Source organism: Chiloscyllium punctatum, chromosome 20 (genome assembly GCF_047496795.1).
Source record: "Chiloscyllium punctatum isolate Juve2018m chromosome 20, sChiPun1.3, whole genome shotgun sequence".
NCBI classification, from domain to species: Eukaryota; Metazoa; Chordata; class Chondrichthyes; order Orectolobiformes; family Hemiscylliidae; genus Chiloscyllium; species Chiloscyllium punctatum.
In genome coordinates, this window is record NC_092758.1 from 14,175,749 (window position 1) to 14,200,345 (window position 24,597).

Genomic DNA, 24,597 nt, shown 5'->3' on the forward strand with positions numbered 1-24,597 from the left:
GCAGATGCATGGGAAACCCAGCATCTCTACGTAACCTACAGCATCCTAATGTGCATGTACATCGGCTCTTCAGACATTTGAAGGATCAAAATCCTGGAGCAGCAACACGGCATGGTGTAAGTATATTCACCTTATGGTCCACACCACCTTCTCAAGGACAATCCGGGATGGGCAAGGATTGCTGATCTTACAAGTGCAAACTTGAAGGATTCAGAAAAGGTTTACAAGGATGTTGCCAGGGTGAGAGCGATTGGGAGGGGCTGAACAGGCTGGGGTTGTTTTCCCAGGAGCATCAGAGGCTGAGGAGTGACCTTATAGGAAGTTTATAAAATCACGAGGGGTGTGGATATGATAAGTCGACAAGGTATTTTCCCTGGGGTGGTGGGGGGGGGGGGGTGGTGGGGGGGGGGGTTGGATGTCCAAAACTAGAGGCCATAGGTTTAGGGTGAAAGGGGAAAAATTTAAAAGGGGACCTAAGGGGCAACTTTTTCACACAGAGGGTGGTGCGTTCATGGAATGAGCTGCCAGAGGAAGTGGTGGAGGCTGGTACAATTACAACATTTAAAAGCATCTGGATGGGTACATAAATAGGAAGGGTTTAAAGGGATATGGGCCAAGTGCTGGCAAATGGGACTAGATTGGGTTGGGATATCTGGTCAGCATGGACGGGTTGGACTGAAGGGTCTGTTTCCAGGCTGTACATCTCTATGAATCTATGACCCCCGTCTTCATAACAATAAAATATTTCATTCCATTCCTAAGGCACCAGTCAATTCCCTCTCCAAGTTATTTCTACATTTATGCACCAAAGACAGCAAGTGTCACCAAAGATCTGACATGCCCCACACTTTACGCACATACACCAGCCCACCCTGGGTCAACTGAGTCATAACACTGACCACCTTTCCATTCTGCACTCCCAGCTCAGGCTTACCAAAATAAACAAACTGCGGGCCCCTCTCATGTTCTCAACAAGAACAACTTATATTTATTTTGCACCTTTAATAGGTTTTCTGGTCCCACAAAGTTTATCAGGAGCGATTAACTAAGAGGATGTGACACTGAGTTACAGAGGGAGAGATTGTGTCGGTGAGCCAGCAACTTGGTTCAAGGTAGGTTTGAAGGAGCCTTTATCTACAGGAGAGAATTTCCAAACATGCGGCCAGGTGACCGAAGCCACGACCACCAATCGTGGGGGGTATTAAAGTTGGGGATGAGCACCAGCTCTGAAGTGGAATAATGTATGGATCCTGGATCTTTGAGGAGCTGGAGGGAATGATGGAGATAAGAAGGTATGAGGCATTGGTGAGAACTTTGAGAACACAGATGAGAATGTTAAACATGGAGCTGGTGTGGGTCTGGGAGCCCATGGAGATCAGTGAGCACAGAGGTAATCATAGAATCCCTACAGTGTGGAAGCAGGCCATTCAACCCGTCAAACCCACACCAACCCTCTGAAAAGCATCCCACCCAGACCCACTCCTGCACTTCCCCTGGCCAATCCACCCTGACCTGTACATCTTTGGACTGTGGGAGGAAACCGGAGCACCCGGAGGTCAGCCCACACAGACCCAGGGAGAATGTGCAAACTCCACACAGACAGTCACCCCGAGGCTGGGATTGAACCTGGATCCCTGGCGCTGTGAGGCAGCAGTGCTAACCACTGAGCCACAGGTGACGGCTGAGTGGGGGCTGGTGAAAGATAAGATGTGGCCATCAGAGGTTTCAAAGGGAACAGATGAAGAGGCAAAAGCACAGCTTTGTGGAATGTATTGCTCCCAGGATGAGACATTTCCCCCGATGGGAGCCCAATGATGGTGAGTTACACATTACTGTTTCTCAGATAAATCCTCTCTTACTGGTCTCAGTCGTCCCGCAGGCACTTCGGTAATCGGCTCCAGGATATGGGATCCCTCCTTGAGAACAGCAGAAACTGTAAGGGGAATAAAGTGGAATGAGTTTTGCATGTTCCAGAATCCCCGAGATGTATATACTCACAGTTAATGTTGTTAACTCTGGTTGGACATTAACCCTGAAGGTTGTGTAACAAAGTCCCCGACCAACCCACGTGAGCAAACAGCCTCTTCTGAACACAGCCAATGGTAAGTTATAATTATTGGGCTGGTTCCTTTTGCAGAATGACAAACGATTGAGATAAGAACATTGAGGATGAGGAACAGATAAAATGCGCCCTCGAGCCTCCTCCCCCTCTATTCAATACAGATCTTCAGCTTCAAATCCACTTTCCTGCTTATTCCTCACATTGTGCGACTGTGTATTATTCTGTCCCAGTCTCTCAGAATGGGAACACTAATGTTCAGAGCATGAACCTGTACACAGGGTCTGTTACTGTGGGGAGCCCGTCGTGGCTAAATAAATCTGCCCAACAAGGAATCTCTCGCTTAGTACCTGCCATGGGGCTATCGGAAGGAGGTTTACATTTTGATGATCAACAAAAACTATTTAGCTGCATTATTAAGCACGGCCATCAAGTACCGAGATGGGGTTTGATCCCAGAGCTCCTAGTTCAGAGATAGGTACACTACCACTACATCACCCAGACCTCCTACCCCTCCTTAAATCCTCCCCAGAGACCAAAAAGCTGTCTGTTTCAGCCTTAAGTATGATGGAACATCTACAACCTTTCAAGATAAAGAATTATAGACGATATTAAGAGGGACCCCCTTGGTTAAGGATATTGGCTTTGAGGAATGAACGGTGTTTCAAGAGATCAGTGTATACCTAAGGCCTGAGCAGCTAAAGCATGGTCACATGGTCGGATAAAGACACAGGAGGAGACTATTCAGCTCCTGGAACTTGTCCTGCTATTTTCCAAGATCATAGCAGTTCCACAGCTTCACTGCCGTCACCTGAACGAGCTGCATTCCCTTGAATACCTTTGGCTAGCAAAAATCTATCAATCTCAGATTATAATTGTGAAGTGAGTTAGCTTCTACTGTCCGTTCTGAGTTCCACACTTCTCATGAAGACGTGTTTCCGAACCTGCCTCTTGAATGGCCTGACACTGATTTGAAGATGACGCCATCTCATCTAAGATTCTCTCCATCAATTAGGAGAAAGTGAGGACTGCAGATGCTGGAGAAGGGCTTCCCGATGAAGGAGAGACGTTGATTCTCCTGCTCCTCAGATATTGCCTGTCCTCCTGTGCTTTTCCACACTTTTCAACTCTCTCCATCAATGGAAAATAATTTATATTGACCCTGTCAATTCATTTTAGGATCTTAGAACCTCATGTTCTCTCCTTAAAGTTCCAGAGTTCATCAACTCTCTCCATCAATGGAAAATAATTTATATTGACCCTGTCAATTCATTTTAGGATCTTAGAACCTCATGTTCTCTCCTTAAAGTTCCAGAGTTCAGGCAACCCAAGGCAATCTTCCCTCATACTATGATCCTTTCAGTACTGGATCTACACTTTATTGTTCCCATGGCTAATGTGTAGTGCTCCAAAAGGACTCCAGTGTTGCTGAGCAAGGATGGATTGATGGAATTAAGAAGGTAAAAACAATGACTGCAGATGCTGAAAACAAAATACTGGATTAGTGGTGCTGGAAGAGCACAGCAGTTCAGGCAGCATCCAACGAGCAGCGAAATCAACGTTTCGGGCAAAAGCCCTTCATCAGGAATAAAGGTAGTGAGCCTGAAGCGTGGAGAGATAAGCTAGAGGAGGGTGGGGGTGGGGAGAAAGTAGCATAGAGTACAATGGGTGAGTGGGGGAGAAGATGAAGGTGATAGGTCAAGGAGGAGAGGGTGGAGTGGATAGGTGGAAAAGAAGATAGGCAGGTCGGACAAGTCAAGGAGACAGTAACTGAGCTGGAAGTTTGAAACTAGGATGAGGTGGGGGAAGGGGAAATGAGGAAGCTGTTGAAGTCCACATTGATGCCCTGGGGTTGAAGTGTTCCGAGGCGGAAGATGAGGCGTTCTTCCTCCAGGCGTCTGGTGGTGAGGGAGCGGCGGTGAAGGAGGCCCAGGACATCCATGTCCTCGGCAGAGTGGGAGGGGGAGTTGAAATGTTGGGCCACGGGGCGGTGTGGTTGATTGGTGCAGGTGTCTCGGAGATGTTCCCTAAAGCGCTCTGCTAGGAGGCGCCCAGTCTCCCCAATGTAGAGGAGACCACATCGGGAGCAACGGATACAATAAATGATATTGGTGGATGTGCAGGTGAAACTTTGATGGATGTGGAAGGCTCCTTTAGGGCCTTGGATAGAGGTGAGGGAGGAGGTGTGGGCGCAAGTTTTACAGTTCCTGCGGTGGCAGGGGAAAGTGCCAGAATGGGAGGGTTCATCCACATTCATCAAAGTTTCACCTGCACATCCACCAATATCATTTATTGTATCTGTTGCTCCCGATGTGGTCTCCTCTACATTGGGGAGACTGGGCGCCTCCTAGCAGAACGCTTTAGGGAACATCTCCGAGACACCCGCACCAATCAACCAACCCGCCCCGTGGCCCAACATTTCAACTCCCCCTCCCACTCTGCCGAGGACATGGAGGTCCTGGGCCTCCTTCACCGCCGCTCCCTCACCACCAGACGCCTGGAGGAAGAACGCCTCATCTTCCGCCTCGGAACACTTCAACCCCAGGGCATCAATGTGGACTTCAACAGCTTCCTCATTTCCCCTTCCCCCACCTCATCCTAGTTTCAAACTTCCAGCTCAGTTACTGTCTCCTTGACTTGTCCGACCTGCCTATCTTCTTTTCCACCTATCCACTCCACCCTCTCCTCCTTGACCTATCACCTTCATCTCCTCCCCCACTCACCCATTGTACTCTATGCTACTTTCTCCCCACCCCCACCCTCCTCTAGCTTATCTCTCCACGCTTCAGGCTCACTGCCTTTATTCCTGATGAAGGGCTTTTGCCCGAAACGTTGATTTCGCTGCTCATTGGATGCTGCCTGAACTGCTGTGCTCTTCCAGCACCACTAATCCAGTGATGGAATTAAGATACAGGTTAACCAGGATCTCATCGAATGATGGAATAGGATCAAAAGGGAGAATGGCGTCCTCCAATTCCTCTGTAACTGAATGGGTTCCTACATGTTTTTTTTTCAGTAACGATGTGGAGGTGCCAGTTTTGAACAAAAATCACACACCAGGTTACAGTCCAACAATCCAACAGCTTGTACTTTCAAATAAACCTGGTGTTGTGTGATTTTTCACTTTTTCAGTAATTGGCTGGAGGGGCTGACGAGTGAGACCCAATGGGTGTAAGAACACATTCAATATAGTTACCACTGTTTCTAGGTGACACTTGGAGTCTCTCTTGCTGTGCGGATGCTACATTGTGAAATGCCACCGCACCGCAGTCAGGAGCAGGAGGAGAGAACGGAGGTGGGGATGTCGGATCCTGGGAAATAAAACAAGGTGGTCAACAACAGTTCAGCAGCAGAGTGTCTGAGCATCAGAATGGCCTCTATCCAGTCCTGTATATTTTCTATCTGTTGAACCAACAGTGCAAAGTCCATGTGGTAAAAATGAGGGAACTGTAGACTCTCTACACTGATCAGATCTCAGTGGGTGAACATCCAACTTTTTCCTAAAGGCAGGAAGGAGCCTCACATTCTGGTGATGCCTGGTTGAAAGGGTTACGGCAAACTACAAAGAGAAACACAGGTTAACTGAGCAACGGGGGTGGAGGAAGGAGAGAGGAGAAAGTGAGGACTGCAGATGCTGGAGATCAGAGCTGAAAATGTGTTGCTGGAAAAGCGCAGCAGGTCAGGCAGCATCCAAGGAGCAGGAGAATCGACGTTTCGGGCATAAGCCCTTCTTCAGGAATGAGGAAAGTGTGTCCAGCAGGCTAAGATAAAAGGTAGGGAGGAGGGACTTGGGGGAGGGGCTTTGGGAATGCGATAGGTGGAGGAGGTTAAGGTGAGGGTGATAGGCTGGAGTGGGGGTGGGGGCGGAGAGGTCAGGAAGGAGATTGCAGGTTAGGAAGGTGGTGCTGAGTTCAAGGGTTGGGACGGAGACAAGGTGGGGGGAGGCAAAATGAGGAAACTGGAGAAATCTGAGTTCATTCCTTGTGGTTGGAGGGTTCCTAGGCGGAAGATGAGGCGCTCTTCCTCCAGGCGTCGTGTTGCTATGGTCTGGTGATGTCCTTGGTGCAGTGGGAGGGGGAGTTGAAGTGTTGAGCCACGGGGTGGTTGGGTTGGTTGGTCCGGGTGTCCCAGAGGTGTTCTCTGAAACGTTCCTTAAGTAGGTGGGTGTCTCCCCAATATAGAGGAGGCCACATTGGGTGCAGCAGATGCAATAAATGATGTGCCTGGAGGTGCAGGTGAATTTGTGGTGGATATGGAAGGATCCCTTGGGGCCTTGGAGGGAAGTGAGGGGGGAGGTGTGGGCGCAAGTTTTGCATTTCTTGCGGTTGCAGGGGAAGGTGCCGGGAGTGGAGGTTGGGTTGGTGGGGGGTGTGGACCTGTCAAGGGAGTCACGGAAGGAGTGGTCTTTTCAGAACACTGATAGGGGAGGGGAGGGAAATATACCCCTGGTGGTGGGGTCCGTTTGTAGGTGGCGAAAATGACGACGGATGATACGCTGTATATGGATGTTGGTTGGGGTGGTAGGTGAGGACCAGTGGGGTTCTGTCCTGGTGGTGGTTGGAGGGGCGGGGTTCAAGGGCGGAGGAGTGGGAAGTGGAGAAGATGCGGTGGAGAGCATCATCGATCACGTCTGGGGGGAAATTGCGGACTTTAAAGAAGGAGGCCGCCTGGGTTGTACGGTACTGGAACTGGTCCTCCTGGGAGCAGATGCGGCAGAGACGAAGGAATTGGGAATATGGGATGGCATTTTTACAGGGGGCAGGGTGGGAGGAGGTGTAGTCTAGGTAGCTGTGCGAGTCGGTCGGTTGGTTTATAGTAAATATCCGTGTTGATTCGGTTGCCCGAGATAGAAATGGAAAGGTCTAGGATGGGGAGGGAGGAGTCTGAGGCGGTCCAGGTGAATTTGAGGTCGGGGTGGAAGGTGTTGGTAAAGTGGATGAACTGTTCAACCTCCTTGTGGGAGCACGAGGTAGCGCCGATACAGTCATCGATGTAGCGGAGGAAAAGGTGGGGGGTGGTGTCAGTGTAGCTGCGGAAGATGGACTGTTCCACATATCCTACGAAGAGGCAGGCATAGCTGGGGCCCATGCAGGTGCCCATGGCTACTCCTTTGGTTTGGAGGAAGTGGGAGGATTGGAAAGAGAAGTTGTTGAGGGTGAGGACCAGTTCAGTCAGTCGAAGGAGGGTGTCAGTGGAAGGGTACTGGTTGGTACAGTGGGAAAGGAAGAAGCGGAGAGCTTTGAGTCCTTCGTGATGGGGGATGGAGGTGTACAGGGACTGGATGTCCATGGTGAAGATAAGGCGTTGGGGACCGGGGAAGCGAAAATCATGGAGGAGGTGGAGGGCGTGGGTGGTGTCCCGAACGTAGGTGGGGAGTTCTTGGACTAAGAGGGACAGGACCGTGTCGAGGTATGCAGAGATGAGTTCGGTGGGGCAGCAGCAGGCTGAGACAATGGGTCGGTCGGGGCAGTCAGGTTTGTGGATTTTGGGCAGGAGGTAGAAACGGGCAGTGCGGGGTTGTGGGATGATGAGGTTGGAGGTGGTGGATGGAAGATCCCCTGAGGTGATGAGGGTTATGGATGGTCTGGGAGATGTTGGTTTGGTGGTGGGAGGTGGAGTCATGGTCAAGGGGACAGTAGGAGGAGGTGTCCGCGAGCTGGCATTTAGCCTCAGCGGTGTAAAGGTCGGTGCACCAAACTACTACCGCGCCTCCCTTGTCTGCTGGTTTGATAGTGAGGTTGGGGTTGGAATGGACGGAGTGGAGGGCTGCACGTTCCGAGGGTGAGAGGTTGGAGTGGGTGAGAGCGGTGGAGAGGTTGAGGCGGTTAATGTTGTGGCAGCAGTTGGCTATGAAGAGATCGAGGGCGGGTAAGAGGCCAGCACGGGATGTCCAGGTGGATGGGGTGTGTTGGAGGTGGGAGAAGGGGCCGTCAGAGGGTGGGCAAGAATCCTGGTTGGAGAAGTAGGTGAGGAGGCAAAGGTGGCGGAAAGATTGTTCGATGTCACGCCGCGTGTTGAACTCGTTAATCCGGGAGCATAGGGGAATGAAGGTGAGGCCTCTGCTGAGGACTGATCTTTCATCCTCAGAGAGGGGTAGTTCTGGAGGGATGGTGAAAACACGGCAGGGCTGGGAGCTAGGACCTGGTGTGGGGCTGGAGCTGGGAGTGGGGGCGGGGTTGGGCATGGGGGCAGAGATGGAGATCGGCGTGGAGGCGGAGTTAGGCGTGGTGACGGAGATCGGCGTGGGGCGGGGTTAGGCGTGGTGACGGAGATCAGCGTGGGGGCGGGGTTAGGCGTGGTGACGGAGATCAGCGTGGGGGCGGGGTTAGGCGTGGGGCGGGGATGGAGATCGGTGTGGGGGCGGAGTTAGGTGTGGTGATGGGGTTAGGCGTGGTGACGGAGATCAGCGTGGGGGCGGGGTTAGGCGTGGGGCGGGGATGGAGATCGGCGTGGGTGCGGAGACGCATGTGGCATGGTGGTTGTGCAGGTTAGTGATGTCACTGGCGGCGGAAGTGGCTGTGGCGACGACAGAAACGGTGTTATTCCCGATAGCCGCGGAGGCCGCGAATCTGTCGGCGATGGCCTTCCTGGCGATCGTGGAGGCTGTTGTCTGGGCGGCGATCGCGGAGGCTGCGAGGTCAGTGGGGGCGGAAGTGACGTCATGGTTCGCGGCGACGGTGGAGGAAGGAGAGCGACAATGTGTCAGGAAGATATCGGGATATAGTCAGCCGTGAAAGAGAAAGTGTGTGAGAAAAAGTGTACATGCACAGTAACGGAGGGGTACATGCAGCCTCGGACAAGATTACAGATACTAAGAATTCTGAATGAATGATGCTTTGACAGTTGGGTATTTAGCAAGGAGGCTAGTTGTTTGCCATCGCAGTTGGTGTCATCCCATCCCTAATGTGAGACAAAGCCTTGATTTGCCAATTTGATTACACGTGAAATGACTGTAGGAGGGTTGGGGAAACACCTTGTTCTGCAGTCTGCTCACTTGGGCCTGTGGGCATTGGACTCTTGACCTCCTCTAATGTTTGACCGTGTCACCTCCATACAGATCTGCCCAAGGTTGGTGTCATCCTGCGTTGTGCTGTCCAACATACAGACTCATGAAAGGCCAAACTGGATTCTAATTATAACATTAGAGGAACACTGAGCAGAGAATCTAAGGAGGTGAGGATGAATCAGGGATATTGTTTGGATCACAGCTGGAAGGCTTTTCTGGGATATCCCCCCTACAGGAAGATTATCGGAAACAAGGGCAGAGAGCAGTAACGATTGAAGAGCAGCAGGAACGGGAGGCAAGACTTTATGAAAATTCCACAAAATGGAGGAAGTTAGAAAACCACATAACACCAGGTTATAGTCCAACAGGTTTATTTGGAAGCCCTAGCTTTTGGAGCGCTCCTCCTTCATCAGGTGGTTGTGAGATGAAGGAGCGATGCTCCGAAAGCTAGTGCTCCCAATTAAACCTGTTGGACTATAACCTGGCGTTGTGTGATTTTTAACTTTGTCCACCCCAGTCCAACACTGCCTCCCTCACTTCAAAAATGGAGAGTCCACAGCGGGAGGAAGGGGAAGTGAAGTCATTGTGCGGTGCCTGAACAGAGAGAAGATGATGAGAGGTTTAAATAAGCTCACAAAGCTGCACAGACTGATTAACATCCACAAATTTCCTGTGTATAGTACCAGCGTCAGCTCCGGCTCCAGGTCTGTGCCTTCCCCAGACAGCAGCTCGACGAGCAAGGATGGAAACACACCAATACGGCCATTGAATTCTCCTTCCCAGAATCCATCGTCCACTCCGCGCTGATCAGTGTGAAGGACCTTGATCAGACCACCTTCAGGGAAACACAGCTCCTCTGCGCTCTGTCCCTCATAATCGTACAACGCCCGGGCCAAGCAGACTGGGGAAACAACATCCACAACATCAGCTCTTCAACATCACTCCCACCAATAGCCCAGAGATGTGAGGATAAGCTATCCTTCCGCAGACTGTGATCCACGCTGTTACAGTGAGGTCAAGGTTCAGTCTACAGCATCTCCCAGACCAGCAACCTCACAAAAATATCAGAACCTCAAAACCCCCTTCCAGATCACAACCAGAATCATAAGTTGGCCATACAATCATTTGTTACTCAATAATGCCTTCTTGGCAATGGAGCACACCCTCAGTACTCTCTTTGAAAAAACACTATTCAGAGAATGGAACAGGGACTGCTGAGGGAGTACTGCTCCAATAGTGGGTCAATACTGAGGGAGTGCTGCACTGTCAGAGGGTCAGGACTGAGGGAGTGCTGCACTGTCAGAGGGTCAATACTGAGGGAGTACCGCACTGTCAGAGGGTCAGTACTGAGGGAGTGTTGCACTTACAGTCAGAGAGTCATAGAGATGTACAGCATGGAAACAGACCCTTCGGTTCAAACTGTCCATGCCGACCAGATATCCTAACCCAATCTAGTCCCACCTGCCAGCACCCGGCCCATATCCCTCCAAACCCTTCCTATTCATATACCCATCCAAATGCCTTTCATATGTCGTAATTGTACCAGCCTCCACCACTTCCTCTGGCAGCCCATTCCATACACGTACCACCCTCTGCTTGAAAAAGTTGCCCCTTAGGTCTCTTTTATATCTTTCCCCTCTCACCCTAAACCTATGCCCTCTAGTTCTGGACTCACCCGCCACAGGGAAAATACTTTGTCTGTTTATCCTATACATGCCCCTCATTTACCTCTGATGCTCCAGGGAAAACAGCCCCAGCCTATTCAGCCTCTCTCTATAGCTCAAATCCTCCAACCCTGGCAACATCCTTGTAAATCTTCTCTGAACCCTTTCAAGTTTCACAAATCTTTCCGATAGGAAGGAGACCAGAACTGCACGGAATATTCCAACAGTGGCCTAACCAATGTCCTGTACAGCCACAACATGACCTCCCTACTCCTGTACTCAATACTCTGACCAATAAAAGAAAGCATACCAAACGCCTTCTTCACTATCAGAGGGTCAGTGCTGAGGGAGCGCCGCACTGTCAGAGGGTCAGTGCTGAGGGAGCGCCGCACTGTCAGAGGGTCAGTACTCAGGCTGAATTTTGTGCTCACGTCCTTGGAATAAGAAATCTGGAACTTCTTGCTTCAGAGACAGGATGAAGGTTATTATGGCCCAAGCTCCAAATCAGGTCTCCCCTATATTTCCACAGTGTACAGATGTTTTAGCTGAAACTCTGTGCCTATTAAAGGACCCTTCCTGATTCACCTTCTTTCTTAGTATTTCACAGCGGGCGGTGGGGTATGGTTCAGGAGTGGGTGGTAATAATCCCTGCACTGTGGCCCCAAAAGCACCTTCACAATGGGTTATAGATCAATGTTTGACCTACCTCCATCTGCTGGCTGCTCTACGACACTGCAAGTCATCAGTTCTTGCTCAGCAGAGCTGTTCGATGAGGAATAAGACATAATGTCAGAGGATGTTACCATGGAGATTTTGCTGGATAGGCTGTTCCCACCTGGAAACTGGAGATACTTTTCAGGCACGTAGCCTATTTGACCAGCTTTATTCCGGGCCTGAAGAAGGGATAGACAAAAGTAATTAAAAAACAAGACTGAGGATCATAAGCAAATTTCTCCAACAAGAGCTATAGGGAGAGGCTGAACAGGCTGGGGCTGTTTTCCCTGGAGCATCAGAGGCTGAGGGGTGACCTTATAGAGGTTTATAAAATCATGAGGGGCATGGATAGGGTAAATAGGCAAGGTCTTTTCCCTGGGGTGGGGGAGTCCAGAACTAGAGGGCATAGGTTTAGGATGAGAGGGGTAAGATAATAAAAGGGACCTAAGGGGCAACGTTTTCACGCAGAGGGTGGGACGTGTATGGAATGGGCTGCCAGAGGAAGTGGTGGAGGCTGGTACAATTATAACATTTAAAAGGCATCCAGATAGGTATATGAATAGGAAGGGTTTGGAAGGATATGGGCCGGGTGCTGGCAGGTGGGACTAGACTGGGTTGGGATATCTGGGCGGCATGGACAGGTTGGCCTGAAGGGGCTGTTTCTGTGCTGTACATCCCTATGACTCTATGACTCCAAGAGAAAATCTAACTATCTCCCCTTGACACTCAGCAGCACTACCATCACTGAGTTCCACCGCTGCCAACATTCGTTGACCAGAAGCTGAATGCGACCAACCCCCACAAAACAAATACTGTGGCTGCAAAAACAAGACAAGGACCATGACAAGTAACCCACTCCCTGACCCCCGAAAGCCTGTGGAATATCTACAAGGCACAGGTCTGGAGTTTGAAGGAATACTCCCCACTTGCCTGGGTGCAGCTCCAAAAATACCCAAGGAACTCGACACTGTCCAGGACAGAAAAGAGCACCTTAAACATTCACTCTGTCCACCGCAATGCACAGTAGTAGTAGTGTGCACCACCTACAAGATGAATCACAGAGATTCACCAAGACTCCTTCTACTGCACCTTCCAAACTCACGACTCCACCTCCTAGATGGACAGGGAAGCAGGCACGGGGGTATACCAGCGTCTAGAAGTCCCCCTCCAAGCCACTCAACACCCTGACATGGAAATATATACCAGCATTCCTTCAGTCAAACTTCTGGAACTGCCTCCCTCAGAGCATTGTGGGTCTACTTACACCAAAGGAACTGCAGTGGTTCAAGAAGGTGGCTCACCATCACCCTCTCAGAAACACCTAGGGTTGGACAATAACTGCTGGCCTGGCCACTGGTGACCACATCCCACAAATAAATTTAAAAATTGACCAAGATCTCAGCAAAGAGTTTTGTTGGGTTGGTGATGAGACTGGTAGAACCTGGTGCATTTAGCAAAGGTGTGTCCATCCTTGGAAAGAACACAGAGCATGGTCATACCGAATCAAGATTAGAGCGGTGCTGGAAAAGCACAGCAGGTCAGGCAGCATCCGAGGAGCAGGAGAATCGACGTTTTGGACAGGAGCCCTTCATCAGGATCTTCCAGTCCTCACTTTCACTTGGTCATACCTAATGTCAGGGCAGGAATGAATGGGCTGAATTATCTTCTCCTGCTCCTAGTTCTTATGTTCCAGATCTTCGAAACACAGAATCCCTCCAACGTGGAAGCAAGCCATTGGGTTCACACTGAACCCTACAAAGGATATTCCCACCCAGACCCACCTCCCTATCACTGTAACCCTGCAATTTAACATGGCCAATCCACCCAACATACACAGCTCTGGACCATGGGAAGAAACCAGAGCATCCAGAGGAAACCCACACAGACACTGGGAGAATGTGCAAACTCCACCCAGACAGTCACCCCAGGCTGGAATCGAACCTGGGTCCCTGATGCCATGAGGCAGCAGTGCTAACAACTGAACCACCGTGCCACCCCAAAGCGAGAGCATGCAATTAGGACTCATGGAAGATGTTTTCTTCTTTACGAAAAGGATCTCGGGTGTGGTGGAGAGTTCAGCTCCATGGGGAGATTGGAGAAGTTGGGATTATACTCATGTCACCATAGAGCTGAAGAACAGTCATATTAAAAGACTGATCAGAAGTCTGCTGCCATTCAACTCATCCTACATTGGCCAGCCCTTTAAAAGGATTATCCAGTTAATCTTACTTCCTGACTGACTGCAGCCTCCCTTTCCTACTTGCTCGTTCCTGGTTTTGAATGTCTCAGTGATGAGATAATAAAAGTTCAGAGATGATGGAGAAACAGCAGGAGAATGGGACTGATGGAAAGCTCTATCAAAGAGCCAGTTGTACCAGCTTCAAAGAATAAGTCAATGAACTGCCGACTGAAAGTCTGCTCAGAGAGAACCTCAAACTGGAAACACAGCCGCTCAGCCGTACAAACTTTTGGCACTTAGTTTCTCTGGGGGGGGGTCACAGATAGCGAGCCCTCCAGGGCTTTAGCCAAACATTAACATGCAAAATCTGAACATGGGGCATAACTGACTCTCAGCGACCTCCCCATGGCTAATATTGTCTATGTCACTCAGTTGGGATATTTTGTACACGGTGTATGGCTCTCCCAGTGCTCCCTTGTCCCTTGGAAGACTGCGGATCAAAAGCTTACATTTGGCTTAAGCATCACATTAAATATAACTAACTTTGGATTTTTTTGGGAGAGACAAATGTGCAGTTGGAATTAGAGGTTGTGTGTATTCAATGAAGTCATTCAACATTTGTTGATTACTAAAAGAACCTTTCCAGAATTAAATCGGATTTATAAATTACTGTTCACAGTTTTTGGACAACACAAGGTCCCAAATCCCAGCTTAGTCAGAGGGAAACCAGCCCTGAATCCCAGCTCAATCAGCGGGAGACCAGCCCTGATTCCCAGTTCAGTCAGTGGGAGACCAGCCCTGAATCCCAGTTCAGTCAGTGGGAGACCAGCCCTGAATCCCAGTTCAGTCAGTGGGAGACCAGCCCTGAATCCCAGTTCAGTCAGTGGGAGACCAGCCCTGAATCCCAGTTCAGTCAGTGGGAGACCAGCCCTGAATCCCAGTTCAGTCAGTGGGAGACCAGCCCTGAATCCCAGTTCAGTCAGTGGGAGACCAGCCCTGAATTCAGCTCAGTCAGTGATGGACGAGCTCAGTCAATGAGTTGGGAATGGAGCCCTGCATTATTAGTCTGTTGGAAAATGAAGAGGTTCATGTTCGATCATCCTCACTGAACTCACCTTCACCCAATGCTCCATGTCACCATCTTCAATCACTTCCAGCTGCTCTTCTAGAGTGATGGTCAGTTCATCAGACTGTGTGGCCTGTACATAGGAAGATAGACACTGAGGAAATCACTCATTGACATTATAAACTGTGGTATAAAGTTAAAGAAATTATGTGCTAAACTACTAAAACAAACACTGATGAGTCCCCAGCTAGAGTGTTGCATCCCATTCTTGACACTACAGTTTTTCTTTGTGTAAAAAACTTCTGTTCTTTTGTTAGAAGTACACTGTCAGCCTCACATGAACATGTTCAGTGACTGACCATGGTGGTAAACATATTGCAAACCAAAACCTATGATCCATCAAGCCTGGATTTATCAGGGATTTGACTTAATATTACCATCAGCTGGGATCATAAGAATAGAAGTTCCTAAAGGGAAGTGGATTAATATGTGAAAACGATATGTGCTGCAGCGTTAAGGGGAATAAGCAAGGCAGTGGGATTAACTGGATCGTTCTTTCAAAAAGCCAGCATTGTCATAATGAGCTGAATGGTCTCCTGAGTTTCAAGATTCAAAATCCTGCTCACTCAGCACACCCAACCACTTCCTGTGAAAGCACACAGGCAGGGAGTAGATTTGAACTTTGTGGAGAGGTTCCTCATTATCAAAGTACAAGTGTGAGCGATAGCTATGACCTGATCAGGTTGGCAAAAAGCAATAAATACCTGCCATAAAACAAATCAACATAGACAGGTACAGCAAATGTCATCGGTTGGGAAATCCTATCCCCTGCAACATTCTCACTTGGGTGACAGGGTGAGTTTGCTTGCTGAAAATCAAGTGGGCATCACAATAGAGATCAATCTCATTCCTGTCCGTGAGAGCTGCTCACTAGAGATTCACTGAGTTGGGGTCAGACAGGAACTCCAGCTGATTGGCCAGCCTGTTCCCAACTCGATGAAAGATCTTCCTTTAGTACAAACACTGACACAGACCCAAAACTGCAGCCCAGAGTGTTTCTGTCCAGGGGGGGCTCAGCTCTGCCTTCACCTGGTTCATTCGGCACCATTTCTTTTCTTTTTTCAACCCTGAGATGTGGGCATCATTGGCTGGCCAGCATTTATTACCCGTCCCTAATTGCCCTATGTGCTGTAGGTTGACCCACAATGCCCTTAGGGAGGGAGTTCCAGGACACCTGGCAACACTGAAGGAACAGCAATATATTTCCAAGTCAGATGGTAAGTGGCTTGGAGGGGAACTTGCAGGGGGTGGTGTGCCCATGTATCTGCGACCCTTACACTTTGACATTGAATCATCAGTGGATTTCGAAGGTGGAGAGGAAGGAGCCTTGATGAATTTCTGTGGTGCATCTTGAAGGTGGTACACACTGCTGTGACCGAGCATTGATGGTAAAGAGTGTGGATGTGGTGCCAATCAAGTGGCTGCTTTGTCCTGGATGGTATCAGCGTTTTAAGTGTTGTTGGGGCTGCACCCATCCAGGCAAGTGGGAGAGTGTCCCATCACACTCCTGACTTGTGCCATGTAGATGGTGGAAAGTGGTTGGAAGCCAGGAGTTGTGTTACTTGCTCCAGAATCCCTACTCTCTGACCTGCTCTTGCAATCGTATTTATATGGCGAATCCAGTTCAGTTTCTAGTCAAAAGCAACTCCAAGATGTTGATAGCGGGAGATTCAGTGATGTTAACACTGTTTAGTGTCAAGGAACAATGGTTAGTTTCTCACTTATCCAAGATAATTTTTTCCTGGAACTTGCGTGCCACAAATGTTACTTTTCAGCTCAAATCTGGATATTGCTGTATTTGGATGTGGGCTGCTTCACTAATTGAGGAGGCACAAATGGTGCTGAACATTGTGCAGTCATCAGCTAACTACCCGACTTCTGATCTTATGATGGGGGGAATGTCATTGATGAAGCAGCTGAAGATGGTTGGGCCAAGGACACTACCGTGAGGAACCCCTGCAGAGATGTCCTGGAGCTGAGATCATTGAAACTCCAACAATCACAAGCATTTCTCTCTATGCCTTTGAAGTTAGCAGTCTCCTGCCTCTCAGTCTGACGCCTGTTGGTTCAAATTTGACTCCAGAGACAAAATCCATAATCCAGGCTGAAACTCAATTCAGCACTGAGCGAGTGCCACACCGTCCGAGGGTCAGCACCGAGCGAGTGCCACACCGTCCGAGGGTCAGCACCGAGCGAGTGCCACACCGTCCGAGGGTCAGCACCGAGCGAGTGCCACACCGTCCGAGGGTCAGCACCGAGCGAGTGCCACACCGTCCGAGGGTCAGCACCGAGCGAGTGCCACACCGTCCGAGGGTCAGCACCGAGCGAGTGCCACACCGTCCGAGGGTCAGCACCGAGCGAGTGCCACACCGTCCGAGGGTCAGCACCGAGCGAGTGCCACACCGTCCGAGGGTCAGCACCGAGCGAGTGCCACACCGTCCGAGGGGCAGTGCCACACTGTCCGAGGGTCAGTACTGAATGAGTGCCACACTCTCTGTGGGTCAGTACTGGGGCAGAGTTGCACTGTCTGTGGGTCAGTTTTAGTGGAGCACTGCACTGTTAGAGAGGTTGTCATTTGAATGGTGTGTTAATTTGTGATCTCATCCACCCTCACAAGTATAAGTGAATATATAATAGATTCCCACATCGATAATTGAAAGAGCAGTGGGTAAAGTTCTTTCTAGTCCCATGATCATCAGTGACAGGATTATCTCATTACTATCCCATTGCCTGAGGTATGAGCTGTCGTCTTTAACATGAGATTCAACTGACAATCTCTTAACTCAAAAGTAGTGGGTGACCCACAATGCAGTGGGGTTAGCTGGCCCCTGATCTCCTCACCTGGTAACTGTAGAGAACTTTACAGAGCACTGGGTACATTCGGGGGGAATTGCCAAGGGTTGCTTCACTGCCCTCATCAAAGATCTCATTGGTGTCATCAAATTCCTCAAAATCCGTGAAATCTAACTCGTCAAACTGCGAAAAAAACAAATAAATTGAAAATTGAGGCAAACAACTGTAATGGGAAAATAGACAGAGAGAGGGGGAGAGTGAGAGAAAGAAAGAAAGAGAGTGAGTGAGAGAGAGGGGGAGAGAGAGACAGGGAGGGAGCGACAGAGAGAGAAACAGAGGGCGTGAAGATATGGAAAAAGAGAGAGGGAGAGATGGGGAGAGAGAGAGAGAGAGAGAGAGAGAGAGAGAGAGAGAGAGAGAGAGAGAGAGAGAGAGAGAGAGAGAGAGAGAGACAGGGAGGGAGGGAGGGAGCGACAGAGAGAGACACAGGGCAAGAGAGACATGAAAAGAGAAGACGGAGAGATGGAGAGACGGAGAGGGGGAAGACAGAGAGAAGGGCCAGAGACAGAGCGAGAGATGGAGAGAGACAGCAAAAGAGAGACAGAGAGAGAGAGATGGACAGAGAGAGGAAGAGAGGAAGGGATAGAGAGAGGGAGGGACAGAGAGAGGGAGGAATGCAGTAAATTGGAGAGGACAAGAAGGAAAAACAAATGAGATGGCGAGGAGAGACAGAAAGGGACAGATAGAGGAAGTGAAAGAGAAAGGTGAAAGTGAGAGATAGAATAGATAACAATCTATTTTCATTTGTATTTTTATAAATACAATGAGATTTGTAGAAGTCACCACAATTGGGTGCCATTTTAATGATAGAAATTATAAAAAGAAATAATTGAGTGAGTTCGGAGAAAGTTGGTCTTTTCCCTCCCTGGCTCCTGGGTTTCTGGGGGTGGCTATGGGATGCCACCACCTCCAGAGCATGGATTCCAAGGTCAGACCCAGCATGTTGCTGCTGCTGGAGACATCTCAAGCCACGGTCCCACCACCATAGCACGGACAGACAGAGCAGACCCAGCCCCTCGCTGGTGCTGAGGCTGCTGCCACGTCAGTTTGATGAGAGTGATGTTGCTGTTGTTGTTGGAGATAGTGGTCCATTTCCGACACATTATAATAACAGGGCCTTGACAGCACTACGGCCTGGAGCTCACTCACCTCTGGGAGGCCTCCATTCGACACTCGGGCCTCACTCAGCTTTCTCTCTCTCTCCAGCTCCTCACTAGCTTGGTTCATGGTGCTGGCCAACCAAGTGTCCACCTCTAGGCCAGCCTCGCGTAGCAGGTTCAGGCGGGAATCCGCCTTCAACTTGCTTGTCTGAGGAAGAAACAGTAAGATGTCATTGTTCAGGACTGATCCAGGGAAAGGAGGCACTGCTAGACCTGGTCCTTGGATCTGAAGTGGGCCAAATGGATCTGGTATCAGGGGCAGCGCGGTGGCTCAGTGGTTAGCACTGCTGTCTCCCAGCACCAGGGTCCCATGTTCGATCCCAACCTCGGGCAACTGTCCGTGTGGAGTTTGCACATTCTCCCCGTGTCTGCGTGGGTTTCCTCCGGGTGCTCCGGTTTCCTCCCACAGTCCAAAGATGTGCAGGTCAGATGGATTGGCTGTGCTAAACTGCCTGTAATGATCAGCTAAAGTGGTTTAGCCATAGGAAAAGAAAGGTGATAGGGTGGGTTTGGGTGGGATGCTCTTCGGAGGGTCATATGGACTCCATGGGCTGAATGGCCTACTTCCACACTGTAGGGAATCGATCAGTCAGAGAGCGTTGAGGAGACACTGATCCATCTACCATGGGTTTGCTCTGGGGAAGCACAGCTACGTATCCAGAGAAGGAATAATTAATTCTAACTTGAAAGATTGGATCTGGCCCAGAAAACCAAATTGACAATTGTCAAGAAATCCAGTAGCAGAAGGCTTGGATGATAATTCAGGTGCAGTCAAAAGATTTATTCCCCTAAAATTGAAAAGGTAAGCTTGAAATTCCAGAGCTATCTGGGGGCGTGTGGTGGTAGAGAGGGAGTGCAGAGGAAGAGGGGTTAAGGGGAGATGGGACAAAGGGAGAGGGGGCAGGGGAGCAACAAACAAAATTCATAATGTGGCGCCATGCGGTGGGTTGTAAAGGGAAGTTAGCCTGAAATCAGTACCCAGGCTCCCATAGCTAATGAGCTGCAGGGGTGAAACAGCCAGCCTTTAACAGCTGCTGGAGTCTGAAGACCGGTCCCCATTGCCATCCCATCCCCTGCTTGCTGTACACTGGGAGGACCACCACTGTATATGTCGGGCAATATCGTCCACTGTGGATCCCATCCCAGTGCGAGGGTGAGCACTGCCCAGAGCAAAGGTCATTCTATCCCATCATGAATGACAGCAGTGTACAGAGAGTAACAGTCACACCCTGGGTCACAGGGATGACAGCAGTGTACAGAGAGTAACAGTCACACCCTGGGTCACAGGGATGAGTAGTGTACAGAGAGTAACAGTCACACCCTGGGTCACAGGGATGACAGCAGTGTACAGCGAGTAACAGTCCCTCCCTGGGTCACAGGGATGACAGCAGTGTACAGAGAGTAACAGTCACACCCTGGGTCACAGGGATGACAGCAGTGTACAGAGAGTAACAGTCCCTCCCTGGGTCACAGGGATGACAGCAGTGTACAGAGAGTAACAGTCCCTCCCTGGGTCACAGGGATGACAGCAGTGTACAGAGAGTAACAGTCACACCCTGGGTCACAGGGATGAGTAGTGTACAGAGAGTAACAGTCCCTCCCTGGGTCACAGGGATGAGTAGTGTACAGAGAGTAACAGTCCCTCCCTGGGTCACAGGGATGAGTAGTGTACAGAGAGTAACAGTCCCTCCCTGGGTCACAGGGATGAGTAGTGTACAGAGAGTAACAGTATCTCCACTGAGTCAGCTCTCTGCTGCCACATTATTTGGGCCAGTTCCATATTCACAAAACCTTCAGAGAAAGACCTTCAGGATTCATGGCCCTCCTGGTATCACCTCTGCTTTCCTGATGCTCTCCTTAACCTCCTCCATCTTGGCCTCAACACCTGAAATCTCTTCCTCAGATGAGAGCTTCCTTCGCTGATCTAAATTGCGTAAAACCTGAAAGGAAGTGTAAAGAGTATCAGAATGTGTAAGGCCATTCCACAGCAGATCATACAGCCTGTTGAAGACACAGAGTAAACTGTACTGGACAGAGGAGTCATGTAATACGTACAGCGGATCTTATAGCATGTGAAGATTATAGAGCAATCATATAACATATGGACATTGTAGAAAGGTCATATAGCGTGTGGAGTGAACACCTCAGAGCAATGGTATAGCATGTGGAAGACAGACAATAATCATATCGCATGTGTAGATAATTGAGTGGAGGTAATGGAGCGATAGTGTAACTTTTACAGACAGCAGAGTACATTGGAAATGGGTAGAGCTCACAAACTGTATTCCACAACTTGTGAAGATCATAAATCTTATCATACATCGTGTGGAAATTGTAGATGAGATCAGATGGTGTGTGGAGATTGTAAAGAGAAGACATTTTCTTCCAGACAATGAACTTAGCAGCATCAGCAAACAGCAATGTTGTGTAGTCACTCTCACTGACCCGCTCGCCATGGGCGATGACTTTGTGGTTATTTGCCAGTTTAGTTGCCCACTTGCGTGCCTCCTTGTCCAGACTGGACTCTCTGTCTCTGTCACCGGGCTGTATTTCCAATCGGCAAACCTATGAAATACACAGGGAGTCAGTTAGTAAATGGCTGTTGATAACAAGGCTGACCACAGGAGATCAGCTCCAGATCATCTTTGCTCCAGTGGATTTAATAATCTGTATATTGAGGATCAGCGATCATGTCTAACAGAATACAGAAAGGGGAAGGGGAGGGCGGGGGGTTCAAAACAGCCTAGAGTTGGGAGTTCAAACCCCACCATTGGAACGCATGACATTGGTCAGTCAACACACTGTTTCATAGTGTTGACCCTTCCTCCACTGCGAGGGTTGGACAGTCCAGCAGTGAGGGAGTTCCCATTTATCAACAGAATGACCACCAGCACCACCTGAAGGATAACCAGATGAGGCAGAAGCCTGTACCAGACAGACAGAGCCTTGTTCAGAGCCCACCTGGAAGAACTGTTTTTAGTTGTGGACATCTCTCATTGCAAAGGACACAATAGCCTTGGACTGGATGCAGAGTAGAGTCATGGGGATTGAACAGTCAAACTCAGAGGAATAATTTCACGGACTAGACTTGGGAAGAATACAGGGTGACCTGTCAGAGTATTTAGGATGTGTGAAGGAGGTGATAATGGGGTAGATAGAGAGAAACTGTTTCCTCTGGGCAAGTAGGGGGTGGCTGAACAAAAGGCAAGGGGTGGTGGGGGGGGGGGGGGGGGGGGGGGAAGGTGGTGGAGGGCATTACGTTAAAATTCAAGCAAATCCACTCGGGGGTAATATCAGAGAGCACTTCCTCAGAGTGAGACTTACAACAGTTTGGCACAGTACAGGCCCTTCAGCCCTCAATGTTGTGCTGATGTGTTACCCTATTCGAAGATCAAACTGGACGGAAGGAATCTGGAAATCCCCCCCCTTCCCGAATTTACTCACGGAATGGTAAGCTTTTGATGTGTAAGGATATGTAGAGCTATGGAACAAATGGTAGGTAAATGGAGCTAGAGTACAGGCCCCTGCCTATGTTCGAACCGATTGACGGAACAGGCTTGAGGATTCGAATGGCCTCCTCCTAATCCTGTGACCCCTGGAGGTTTGACAAGTGGCTCAGCTCATCAGGGGACCCCTCACAGCCTCACAATCCTCCTCCTGGATGCGGCTGGTGGAACGTTCATTCACTCAGCTCCACAGTGCCATCCCGAAAGAGCAGGCCAGTGGGTTCAAGGTAGCAGCTCACCACACTGTCTCAGGGAAACAAGGGACGGGCAAAGTACCCACCTTGCCAGTGAGGCGCCTACCCTGAGAACTTACTCCGGCCGATGAGCTCCAGGGAAACTCAAAGGGCTCACAGACTGCGTTTAGGATGCTGTGGGAGGTAAAGCAGCTTAAACTAGTGGGAACAAACTCCATCCCTTCATTGACTGGCTTACCTTGTCAGAACCAGCTGGCTGGAAGACAAACACAGAGGGCTCCGTAAACACTGGGTTCTCTTGGAGGAATAACTGAAGGTCGTAGTCCCGGGAAATCTGCAGGGGGGAGCACAGGAGGATCCTCATTTTGTGTACTCGTGATGTCAGCTGAAGGAACTGGACCTCCTCCCACACAGGGATTTGGATTTACAATGAGGCCTGATACATCTTGCAGACACTGGGGGGATGCATCACCCGCTGGCCTCCTGCCTTCCACCTCCATATCCTTCGGCTGTCCCGAAGCCAACAACCATCCTGCCCCGTCACTACGAGGCAAGTCTCAATCACGCACTGCCCCTGTGCTCACTTTTATGCCTTTGCAATCTCGTGTTAGAATCCTCACAGAACCTCACCCTTCTCCATCTCTGTCACCTCCTTTAGCCCTGCTCTCCTCTGAAACAATGGTGACCACCCACCCTCCCCAATTCTGGTCTCTCATAGACATTCCAGGCTTTAGTCAGTCCAACAATCCAAGGTCAGTGTCTCCAATTGTCTACATCCTAAGCTCTGGAATTCTCTCCTTCAATCTCTCCTCCTCTCTGCCTCTCTTTCCTCCTTCAAGGCAATCCTTAAAACTGACTGTCTTTGACAATGTTTGATGACCTGATCTATGGCTCAGTGAGAAACCCAGTGAGAAAATAGTTTGCGGCTCTAAGGAGTTACACAAATGCAAGTTGTTGTTGCCGGAGCGCATTGTAATGTAACAACCATTGTTCCACTAACACAAACAAGGCGGCCATTTTCTACACAGCAAGATGCCACAGATAATGAGTGAGGACGTCAGCAGAACATCTGTTGAGGTACTGAGGGGGTGCTGCGCTGTCCCTGGGCACGGGGTGCTGCACTGTCCCTGGGCACGGGGTGCTGCACTGTCCCTGGGCACAGGGTGCTGCACTGTCCCTGGGCACGGGGTGCTGCACTGAGTGTCCCTGGGCAGAGGGTGCTGCACTGTCCCTGGGCACGGGGTGCTGCACTGTCAGCCCTGGGGGTGCTGCACTGAGTGTCCCTGGGCACGGGGTGCTGCACTGTCCCTGGGCACGGGGTGCTGCACTGAGTGTCCCTGGGCACGGGGTGCTGCACTGTCCCTGGGCAGAGGGTGCTGCACTGTCCCTGGGCACGGGGTGCTGCACTGAGTGTCCCTGGGCACGGGGTGCTGCGCTGTCAGCCCTGGGGGTGCTGCACTGAGTGTCCCTGGGCACGGGGTGCTGCGCTGTCAGCCCTGGGGGTGCTGCACTGAGTGTCCCTGGGCACGGGGTGCTGCGCTGTCAGCCCTGGGGGTGCTGCACTGTCCCTGGGCACGGGGTGCTGCACTGTCCCTGGGCACGGGGTGCTGCGCTGTCAGCCCTGGGGGTGCTGCACTGTCCCTGGGCACGGGGTGCTGCACTGAGTGTCCCTGGGCACGGGGTGCTGCACTGTCCCTGGGCACGGGGTGCTGCACTGAGTGTCCCTGGGCAGAGGGTGCTGCACTGTCCCTGGGCAGAGGGTGCTGCACTGAGTGTCCCTGGGCACGGGGTGCTGCACTGTCCCTGGGCAGAGGGTGCTGCACTGAGTGTCCCTGGGCACGGGGTGCTGCACTGTCCCTGGGCACGGGGTGCTGCACTGAGTGTCCCTGGGCAGAGGGTGCTGCACTGTCCCTGGGCAGAGGGTGCTGCGCTGTCAGCCCTGGGGGTGCTGCACTGAGTGTCCCTGGGCACGGGGTGCTGCACTGTCAGCCCTGGGGGTGCTGCACTGAGTGTCCCTGGGCACGGGGTGCTGCACTGTCAGCCCTGGGGGTGCTGCACTGAGTGTCCCTGGGCACGGGGTGCTGCACTGTCAGCCCTGGGGGTGCTGCACTGAGTGTCCCTGGGCAGAGGGTGCTG

The 24,597-nt window shown here is 50.6% G+C and overlaps 1 protein-coding gene across 1 annotated transcript in view; it reads right to left on the reverse strand.

The window, feature by feature from the left end:
- The window catches only part of LOC140491910 (F-BAR and double SH3 domains protein 2-like), a 74,490-nt gene that overhangs the window by 7,627 nt on the left and 42,266 nt on the right, over positions 1 to 24,597 (reverse strand). Inside the window, exons 10-19 of the mRNA XM_072590365.1 lie at positions 22,700 to 22,795; positions 21,207 to 21,326; positions 20,597 to 20,701; positions 18,751 to 18,909; positions 17,590 to 17,724; positions 14,738 to 14,821; positions 11,436 to 11,622; positions 9,749 to 9,966; positions 5,256 to 5,370; positions 1,860 to 1,933 (exon numbers count right to left, since the gene is read on the reverse strand). Of these exons, the coding sequence (XP_072446466.1) occupies positions 1,860 to 1,933; positions 5,256 to 5,370; positions 9,749 to 9,966; positions 11,436 to 11,622; positions 14,738 to 14,821; positions 17,590 to 17,724; positions 18,751 to 18,909; positions 20,597 to 20,701; positions 21,207 to 21,326; positions 22,700 to 22,795 (1,293 nt within the window). The remainder of the gene's footprint in view (positions 1 to 1,859; positions 1,934 to 5,255; positions 5,371 to 9,748; positions 9,967 to 11,435; positions 11,623 to 14,737; positions 14,822 to 17,589; positions 17,725 to 18,750; positions 18,910 to 20,596; positions 20,702 to 21,206; positions 21,327 to 22,699; positions 22,796 to 24,597) is intronic.